The following is an 11,097-nucleotide window of genomic DNA, read 5'->3' as shown; positions in this document are numbered from 1 at the left end:
AGCAAAAAAGCATGTGGAGGAATAAACTTTATTCTACATATTCCTAAGGCTATTATATCGAAAAATAGTACAAAATGACAGTTTTACAATTAGAAATTATGTTCTTCACTAAAATGAACAAGGTTTTCTAGTTTCACTTTTTTTCAAAAGAAAGTATTCACTTAAAAAAACCTGTGAATTCACATAAAATAACCTCTTATCACAAAGTAGCCCAAACTAAGTAGGCACCAGCTTAAGGCTGAAACAAATTGAGCATTCTTATTCTCACCACCTGCGCCTGGCCTGGCCCAGGGTGACATGCAGAGGCTTGGAGCCCACTATGCGACCATTCATCTCATCTACTGCTTTGGTAGCCTCTTCAAAAGAAGAGAAGCAGACGACACCAAACCCTTTGCCTTGCCCCACTTCCACCATCACTTTGGCCCGGCTAATTGATCCAAAGGAAGAAAATTCCTCCTTCAGTTTTTCATCATCGATGGTCTCGTCTAGGTTCTTAATATAGATAGGCACCCCTGGAGGCCGACTTTTTTCTTTTAATCTCAGCCGCTCAAATCTTCGCCTTAACTCAGCCAGGCGTTCAATTTTCTTCTGTGCTCGCCCTACATAGAGGACTTTCCCATCGATGGACTTTCCATGCAGGTCTAACACAGCCTTTTGGGCAGCCTCGTGTGTCTCGTATCTCACAAATCCAAAGCCTTTCGATTTCCCACTGGCATCTCTTATTACCTTAACACTCTCAGTTGGCCCGTACTCACTGAAAAGTTCCTTCAGTTTGTCGTCATCCATGTCATCTCCAAAGTTTTTAACGAAAACATTGGTGAAAGTCGCTCTATCCCTAGTTCTAACTTCAGCTGCCCGCTCTTCCGGAAATTTGAATCGGCCAACGTACACCTGGCGGTTGTTGAGCCGCACTCCATTCATGTGCCAGATGGCCCTATTGGCAGCGGCCAGGCTGTCAAAGTGCACATAGGCATAACCCTTAGAGCCGTTGTCATCGCATACGACTTTGCAGGAGAGAATGCTCCCAAAAGCAGAAAACAGATAAAAAAGGGCCCTATTGTCTATGGATTTGTCCAGGTTTTTGATGAATATATTTCCAACTCCAGACTTTCTTAAGCGGTCATCTGGCTGAGACCACATTAGGCGGAAAGGTTTGCCGTTAATCAAATCAAAATTCATGGTGTTCAAGGCCCACTCAGCATCCGCAGGAAAGCGGAAGTTAACATAGCCATAGCCCAGGGGGCTGCGGGTCACCGGGTCACGGCAGATTCGGGTGAAGCGCAGAGGGCCAGCAGGCCTGAACTTTTTATATAACATGTCCTCGGTGACATCTGGGTCCAAGTCACCCACATACAGGGCAGCCTTGAGGTACTTCTTTTTCTTGCCAGCAGGATTAGGCTCCCCACTCCCCATCTCTCTGAGCACAGGGAGGAGGCTTTCTTGGGAGAGAAAAAGAGGTTGCTTTCTCTAAGCTATGGGCCAAGCAGCTGTTCACAAACAGAAAAAAGCCAAGGCGAAGGAAGCTAAAAGCAGACTCAGAATCACTGTTGAGGCTGAGAAAATGAAGTTCAGAAACAGCTGGTCAGCAGGCTCAGAACAAACGCATCAGACAAAAAAGCACCCCAATAACGAATCCGTTCTCCCTAAGGTGGCTTAGAATTTCCACCCATTCAGATCTAAAATCAGTTTCAAAAGCCAGTAGTAGGAAAGAAATGTCCCTTTCCCCGTTAAATTGTAAGAAATCATCAAGCAGCTGGCTGGCTCCCCACATCTAGCCTTGCCGACAGAGGCCTCACGACCCGTTTTCTGCATAAATATAGGCCTCAAGCTCGTGCGGGCTTAAAATGATATCAACAAGGGCAGGGGCCGAACGTGTATTCCTCCGCCGGCTGCCTGGCTGGTCTCAGAAGGGCTCGCGCTCACTAAGGCCGCGCTACACACACTCAGCGTCAGCGAAAGGGCAGACTGGACACTTGGTGCGCTGCGGCCGGGCAGGCAGGCTGCAGGCGGCGGATCGGACAGAGAGACAGACAGACAGACACACGCGCGGGGGACCGGAGACCGCCCAGATACCCAAGATGCCCACTGGGTACGGACCGAGTGACGCGCGGAGATTTCGGCAGCCTGAGACTCGCGGCGGGTCCGGAGGGACTGACTGGCAGACGCGCACTGGGTCAGCTCAGACGCGAGGAGGTTCCGGACAGATGCGGGGCGGAGTCAGGAGAGAAGGGCAGATGCGCGGCGGGCGGGCAGAGCGCAGACCGATGGACAGGGATTGAGCCCTGCAGGACAGACCGACCCAGGGACTAAAAGCTTCTAGCTGTGGTAGGGCGAGCGGGCGGGGCGCAAGGAAACCCGGAACCTTGCTAAGTAACTTCCCGCTTGCTCTGTGCCAAGATGTTAAAAAAAAAAAAAAAAAAAGAAAAGAAAAAGAAAAAAGAACGAACGAAAGAAAAAGATTTAAATGATTTCTAGATTTTTCATTTCTTATTTTTGAAATTTTATTTATTATTTTAAAATATTACCTTTAGGCTACTGACCCCAAAATCAAAGGAGGTGACGACCTAGGCGGAGGGACTCTCATATTTTTTTTTTGTTTTTTTTTAAACGAATTCCCTAAATCGTTTCTGCTTAGGAAATAGCATATGGGTTGCATACTTTCCTGAGTGCATTGGAAAGTCAGTTGACAGCTGTACTGGACTCCCAGTTCAGTGCTAAATGATCACAGGGTCAAATAAAACACAGGCCCATGTTGTAGTTGGCCTTTATTTTTACTCCATTGAACTTCAACATAATGGTAGCATTATCCCCAGGTAATAGTCAGAGTTCTTTTCGCTGCTCCAGTAATACTAAGGTTTTAATGATTGGAGAGCCATAAAATGGCTTTTAATGGTACTTAGTGCCAGAAAACGTTGAAGATGTGCTGCCTCCATAATCACAAATTGCAAAATCTTAGTTAAAGAGTAAAAGCTGCAGAATCAATGCAAAATATATAATGTTTGAAGATGAAATAAACATGTAAAGATATAGGCACTTTACACAATTAATTGCTAATTTCAACTTGAATTGTCAACTTTAAACCATTGCAGGGAACAATGCTATAAGATTAGACACAGCTCAGAGGTTTCCCAAGATCTCTCTTTAGAGTTTGTAGTAAACTGTTTTGAAGAGGAATGTTACCCCGTCTTCGGAAAATCATCAGTGTCTGTAACACATAACTCAACCAGCCCCTTCCACAAGCCCTCCCCTCAAAAAGAAAATCCGAACAAAACATATGTCAGTACTGTTAGGCTGGAAAAGATCCTGGCAAAAAAGGAATGCAAGAGAAGGACATCACCCCAAAAGGTGTTGTCTTAAATTCTTAGAATAACAGGCTAAATTCATGTGTTGCTTCATTTTCTACAGTTTCTATTAGACGGTATAGTTGACTAGAGATGACAATTTACCCTCATTATTTACTCAATTATTTTGTAATTTTCTCCTCAAGGGTTCTTGCTTAGCTAAGACATGGAGACTATGTGAGAAAAAGCAAATACAAATTAAAAAATGTTATAGAGATAGACTAATAAAAACCGGTCTTAAAATATCACCACATTGACCAACATGTAGAAACACTTGTGAACACGTGCTTACTTTATTGTACTTTGAACATAACCTTTATAAACATCTTTCCTCATAAACTTAATTGACAATGGGCCAGAGCTTTTGTTTTTATTTTTCTGATTTAAAAGTATTACTTTACTGAAAATGCTATATTAAAATAACAACATAAACCCAAGAGAATAATTACCACAATATTATCACTAAATCAAATTAATATTTTATTTATGTAACCACCTAAATGCTGTCCATATTCCAATTCATTTGTATATATTTTCTCTAATATTATAGATGGAATTGGGTTGTTAAAAATAATTATTTTCGGGAATTCCCTGGTGGCGCAGTGGTTAAGAATTAACCTGCCAATGCAGGGAACATGGGTTCGAGCCCTGGTCCGGGAAGATCCCACATGCCATGGAGCAACTAGGCCCGTGTGCCATAACTACTGAGCCTGCATGCCACACCTACTGAAGCCCGCGTGCCTAGAGCCTGTGCTCCGGAACAAGAGAAGTCACCGCAATGAGAAGCCCGCGCACTGCAACGAAGAGTAGCCCCCACTCGCCACAACTAGAGAAAGCCTGCATGCCGCAACGAAGACCCAACTCAGCCAAAAGTAAATAAATTGGAAATACTTTTAAAAATAATAATAATTATTTCAAAATAATCTACACTTGCCAGCCATTTTGGGGTCATTACAGTATAAACATTCTAAACTATAGTGAACATTTTATCAGATCAAAAATCAGAAATTTAGAACTGCTGTGAAATAAATTAATTTTAGTAGAGTTCCCTCTGCTAAGCAGAAGTTTATGGGAAAAAGGGAAACAGTTTCATCTATAATTTGTTTAATCATTTTAATATTTACATTGAGAATTGTCTCTGGAATAAAAATCAGATGTGGAACATTTCTCTGTCATTTTTATTATATATTCAAGGTAAGTTTATAGTCTATGTAAATCTGATTCATGTATTAAATCCATTAAAAATCCCCACCCAGATTCCTAAGGCAATTGGTTGAAGCATATCTGAGTCTTCCTAAATCTGAGAAACATTTTGCATGAGGAAAGAATCCTGGACAACTGGTATTCTAAGTGCAACCTACCACACATTGTTATTTACAGTTGGTAGAAATTTGTGAGCATGAGCAGAAGAAGAGGAGAGTTGGAAATTTATGTTTTTCAGCCTTGTCTTAACAGGCACTTGATCCTGTTTCCAATTAAAAGTCTGAGTTGTGCAAGGTGCTGGGACTTCACAATGAAAGTAAACTTGCTGCTCTCTTGAATGAAGTCTGGGATGGTTGAACAAAGTAAAACCTTCATCACCTAGAACTTGGCTCATGTTTTTTAGACAAAAAGAGGAAAATTGCCAAAAAACCAATTTGGCGTTAAACACATAGTAGTAAGTTTTGGAGCCAGTAGCAATTCTTTGTCTCTATTTCCAAAATTTTATACTGCTCCATGAGTATTTATGCTCTGGATGATAATCCTGAAGGCATTTTGATAAGATTTATTATCAAAGAAAGATTAAATTGTGTTTATTAGAATGTACTTACTGAAATGAGAAAGTAACCAAAAGTGGAAAAAGTTTCAACAGAATATACAATGGAACGGGATTTATGCTAAATTGTCAATAAACCAGACTATCTCATTTTTCAACATATAACCAAAATTTCAGTATTTTAAATTATAAAACTATAGTTTAGATATTTGTTCAAAGGCTGTAGCTATAATTCATACATTTATAACCCTAGGTGGTTTGTTGGAAATTAAGAAAGATTCTTTTACAAAATTTTAACATTTTTTTCTTTTTTCATTTCTATCATTAACTGAATCCCTGTTGAATTAAAAAGTCATGCATTCAACTGTGGATAAATCTGAGTATTAAAAACATATAAAAATAATATAACAACTTCATATATATTTAGGTTTAGTTAGGTGTCTCCTTAGGGTTTTCTTTTAATTAGATCCTATTAGCTTAAAATGAACCCATGAAATATTACAATGTATATTTATGCAATTGCTATGCATTCAAAATCCAGTCTATTTAGAGTTTTACATATGATGTAGAGGCAAAGTATTTTATCTTATTATGCATTAAAATATGGTAAGGGTATCACCCAATTGACAGATAGTCTCAAACAAATCTCTCCTTACTAGGGCTTGTTTACTGAACATATGCCTCATACAGGGAAAACACGCACACACACACACACACACACACACACCACATTCTTTGATTAAATATCCTGAGTTATAGTCATTTCACTTGACCTAGAACAATAAATAAAATAATAATTGTTTAAAAATGTAAACTTTATGCTTTATTTTTATTTTCATTTTTTAATGATGAGAAAATATACATCAAATTTACCGTCCTAATGATTTTTAAGTGAACAATTCCATGGCTTTAAGTACACTCTCATTGTCATCACATTGTCATGCAAGCAACATCACTATCTCCAGAACTCTTCATCTTGCCAAACTGAAACTCTGTACCCATTAATCTATGCTTTTAGATGACACAAAATATGTTAAGCCATTTCTTTATTGTTGGGCATTAAAGCTGCTTTTAGTTATTTTGTCACAACACACAATGCTATAATAAACGTCCTTATTCACATACTTTTATATATTATTACTCATTTCTATTAACTAGATTCTCAGAAGTGGGTATCATACACTTAGATGGTATATGAATTATTAAATGTTAATATATACTGTCAGAATTATGTCAAAAATGATGACACAATTTACTTATTTTACCAACAACATAAAAATTTAGAGGAAATGGCTAACTCCTAGCAAAATAGGAATTACCAAATTTGATCCAAAGGAAAAGTGGAAGAATAATTGCCATAGAACAGATTAGAGAAAGATTACACATATGCTATTTAAAAACAAAAAATAGGCACAGGTGATTTTATAGTTGAGTAGTAGTATATAATCTTTAAGAAAATACATGTAGTGCTAATGCTATTCATACTATTCTCAACCATAAAAAGCTCCTTAAATCACTTTTATAAAATTGTCTCCAAGAGAGACTTCTCATAAGCCTAGCTCATGTTTTCAAACCAGAATAAAGTTATAGATTGATGGTCAGTCCATTTGCTGGTAGAACTTGGATATATATTGTCTCAGTTGTGTGTATGTGTGGGTGTAGGCAGATTGCAGGAGCAGGGTTGTGTTACATAATAAGGATTTAGAAGGGGATATGTGATGGGAAGAAAATTAAAGACTTCTGGTTTAAAATGTCAAAACAAAATAAAACATATTCCAGATACTGACCATGATATCTTGCACTTTTTTCCTTTCCTTCTGGACAAACTGTTCAGAAAATGTAAAACATGGAGAACAGTTCTTCACAGATAAGGAAAACTGAATATTTAAACAAACAGATGATTGAGGAAAATACTCTGCTTATCTTTCCTAACCTAAAAGTTCAAATGTAAAATAATACATTATTGTTTAATCTTTATCAATGGGAGGATCATAGAGTTTCTTTCTTTTAAAACACTTCCCATCCCCAAATCCCTGTGTTGTGGCTATAGGCACACTAAGTACTCATATAATCCCTGTGAAAGCTATCGGGACTCCTTCTGTATACTGCTTGTTCATTCATATTCATCTTCATAATAGGTAACAGGAACTGTATGCCCATTTTGTTTTGAAATCAATCATTATCTTCATGCTTTGATACATACAGCAGAGTTATATTAAGTGGACATTAGATTTACAAGGTGAAATACCTATATTTTCCATTTCGTCTTTAATCTCCTTTGCCACGATTTCAAATACACTTTTTTTTTTGCATCATGGCTTATTTAATTAATTAATTAATTTTTATTAATTTTTATTGGAGTATAGTTGCTTTACAATGTTGTGTTAGTTTCTGCTGTACAGCAAAGTGAATCAGTTATACATATACATATATCCACTCTTTTTTAGATTTCCTTCCTATTTAGGTTACCACAGAGCATTGAGTAGAGTTCCCTGTGCTATACAGTAGGTTCTCATTAGTTATCTATTTTATACATAGTAGTGTATAAATGTCAATTCCAATCTCCCAATTCATCCCAACCCCCCCCCTTGGTAACCATAAGTTTCTTCTATACATCTTTGACTCTATTTCTGCTTTGCAAATAAGTTCAACTGTATCATTTTTCTAGATTCCACATATAAGAGGTTTTATACGATATTTATTTTTCTCTTTCTGACTTACTTCACTCTGTATGACAATCTCTAGGTCCATCCATATCTCTGCAAATGGTACTATTTCTTTCCTTTTTGTGGCTGAGTAATATTCCATTGCATATATGTACCACATCTTCTTTATCCATTCCTCTGTCAATGGACATTTAGGTTGCTTCCATGTCCTGGCTATTGTAAATAGTGCTGCAATGAACATCAGGGTGCATGCACCCTTTTGAATTATGGTTTTCTCTGGATATATGTCTAGGAGTGGGATTGCTGGGTCATATGGTAGCTCTATTTTTAGTTTTTTAAGGAACATCCTTACTGTTCTCCATAGTGGCTGTACCAATTTACATTCCCACCAACAGCATAGGAGGGTTCCCTTTTCTCCACACCCTCTCCAGCATTTATTGTTCATAGATTTTTTGATGATGGCCATTCTGACTGGTGTGAGGTGATACCTCATGGTAGTTTTGATTTACATTTCTCTGATAATTAGTGATGTTGATCATCTTTTCATGTGTTTGTTGGCCATCTGTATGTCTTCTTTGGAGAAATGTCTATCAAATACACTCTTATAGATAAGATTCTTTCATTATAGAATTTTCTTTCCATATATTCCTCTTTTTGGGTGAGGTGGAATAACAAATATTAATACCTTTATAAAAAAGTTATGACTATTTCCATCATTATTTTATTAAAATTATACATTTAATTCTTTATTGTGTCCTTTAAATTTAATTCCTGTTCAATATCAGAGAGTCTAAATGACAAGCTAGTATCTGACAGCGTAAAAACTTGCAGAAACTCCATGGTTTAAAGTAAAATAATTCATCTGATCTGGAGAGAAAATACACAATCTAATTACTTTGATTTACCTCAATAAAGGGTCATCAGTAATGCTTACTTTTTGATTTACAGTGTAATCAAAATAATTATTCACTGGCTTGGAGCAACACCTAAGCTCTAGCACATTTCCATTAGAAATACAGTCCTCTTTTAAATATTTACATTTAGATAGAGGGAATAAACCTACCACAAAATTTCAAAGGATATAAGGGGTCCTGGGGCTGTTACTGTTAACTACAGAATCCTGCTTGTGACTCTAATTATTCTTATTTATTTTTATAATATATTTAAGTCTTAATGCTAGACTTTGGCTGCTGAAACATTCTTGAAACTGATTTACTACTAAGACTAAAAATCATTCATTAATAATGAGGGGACATTTCTCTTGGTTAATTTATTTACCTATTTGTGGCTCCAATAATATTGAAATGACCTTTAGAATGTTTGGATACATTATTCATCAACTTAAGTGAGCTCTGCACTTCAATTCTATGCATTTTATGTTTGCTTCAATTCTCCCCCTTCCCTGCCCACCAAGACATTTATTTTTCTTCACATAACTGTTTCAAGAAGTTATCCAATTTTCAAGACATTTGATGTATGATGGTATCTAGATACATTTTAAGGTCTGTTTGTGGTTTAGCCATTTACTTAAGTAAAATGTAGTTTTTTAGGGTCCCCTAGGTGCCAGAAACTTTGGCACTGGGGATAGAATGTTGAACGAGATACACACGGTCCCTACTATACATTGTAGTTTTTACGACCTGGAGGGGGGAATATCATAGACAAATAAAAAATAAACAAAACAAATAAATTAATTCCAATTTGTGACAAAACCCATATGGGAACTACTAAACTGGGTGTTGTGATAGCAGTTAATAGTGGAATGCAGACTAACACAGCCTATCTTAAAATAAAAAGGACCTTCATAAGCATTTTCAAATGAGCATTTATTTTACAAACTTATAAGACGTTTAAATGAAATTTATGTTGATAGATGTAATGAGAAATTATTACACTGAATGAGGTCTATAGGTCCCAGATAATAAGTCATTTCAGCTTCCCAGAATAGCAGCTGACTGAGAAAGGATGTGGTCATATTGAAACCAGTATATGTTTAGAATTGATTATGTTCTTAGTATAGTTTACTAGCCATGGAAAATACAGGTCAAGCATTAAATAGGCTACCTCTATTAGACTTTTCCACAAACCCTTAGAAGGGTTGCAGAGAAGGTAAAAGAAAATAAAAATTATATGAATAATTGCCACAAGGAAATAGGAATTAAAATTACTTTATGATGTCTACTTATTCATTTTCATAGATGCTCTTTTTGATCATTTTTTCTGTATATTTTGTATGACCCCTTCCCTCTCTCCCTCCTCCTTTCCCCTCCCTCTTCCTCATTTTGTTGGTCATGCTGAAGTGGTGATTCCTGATTTAGGACATAAAGAGAAAGGTACTCAGTATGTGTCTTTGTATTACTGAATCATTACATCTACTCTAATTGTAAGTACTGTACAGTTACTACCTGTGGAAACATAACTAGGAGATGTAAAAAACAAAAAGCAAAACAAACAAAACAAAACAAAAGAAGAAGCCTCTGGAATATTCACTTTTGAACTTAATTGTTTCTACTTAGGCAACCTCAGAAAGGTCTAAAAAGAAAATAGCATCTAGCATTTATTACTTATTCGTTTTCCATTTCCTTACACTTATTATTCCCTTCTCCTCTCTGCCTTTAAAAACACTTCTTCAAGGCCTAGCTTAATTAAATTTTTTCAAGATTGCCTACTCCATTTTGGCCCATTTAAACATCTTTCTTCTCTCCTTTTAACTATTTTCCAATCTCTTTTATCTTTTGACCAAGCTCTCTCTTATATATGGGTCCTTGGACTTCTTTTCTGGATGAAGTATATGATCCTGGGGAATGACTTTTAAATTTTATACTGAAAAAAATTACTTTTCTCTTCTTGTTCATTTGAATTAAATTGAAATGACTGAGATTGAATTGAATTGAAAAGATTTATACAGGGTCAACACATATTTAGGGTGTGTGCCCTCTTACAGCCAAGAGAAACAAGACTAATCAATCATGCCACTGAGCCTGGACCTGGTTTCATCATATTTGTAAGCAAAGTGCTACAGGCAGCTACTACTAGTCATCAGATTTGGCATGCAAAATAAGCCTTTATGGGATCCCAGATACTTTGAATGTGTTACTAATTATTTCTTCCTTTAGTGTAGAATTAAAAAAATAGCTATATTTTAAAAGAAGTTATAATTTTCTAAATCTTGCTACAGTATGGTTACGAAGCAGGAAGAGTAACCATTCTTTTCTGACCCACAAGAAAGTTTTGGCCCTGATATAATATCAAGGATCAAGGATCATTATAAAGCCTGAATGTATACTCATCTTGAAGAAACATTATTTTCAACTATGAGTGTTTTAACCTCATC

The 11,097-nt window shown here is 36.6% G+C and overlaps 1 protein-coding gene across 1 annotated transcript; it reads right to left on the bottom strand.

Moving 5' to 3' along the window:
• Positions 1–264: 264 nt before the first annotated feature.
• Positions 265–2,192, bottom strand: LOC133082160 (polyadenylate-binding protein 5). Its single transcript, XM_061178619.1, has 2 exons — positions 2,098–2,192; positions 265–1,439 (listed from the first exon to the last, which is right to left on the bottom strand). Exon 2 carries the CDS (start codon positions 1,411–1,413, stop codon positions 265–267), a length of 1,149 nt encoding a protein of 382 aa, XP_061034602.1. The 5' UTR covers positions 1,414–1,439; positions 2,098–2,192.
• Positions 2,193–11,097: the final 8,905 nt, after the last annotated feature.

Source organism: Eubalaena glacialis, chromosome X (genome assembly GCF_028564815.1).
Source record: "Eubalaena glacialis isolate mEubGla1 chromosome X, mEubGla1.1.hap2.+ XY, whole genome shotgun sequence".
NCBI classification, from domain to species: domain Eukaryota; kingdom Metazoa; phylum Chordata; class Mammalia; order Artiodactyla; family Balaenidae; genus Eubalaena; species Eubalaena glacialis.
This window is presented reverse-complemented; position numbering and strand designations above follow the sequence as displayed.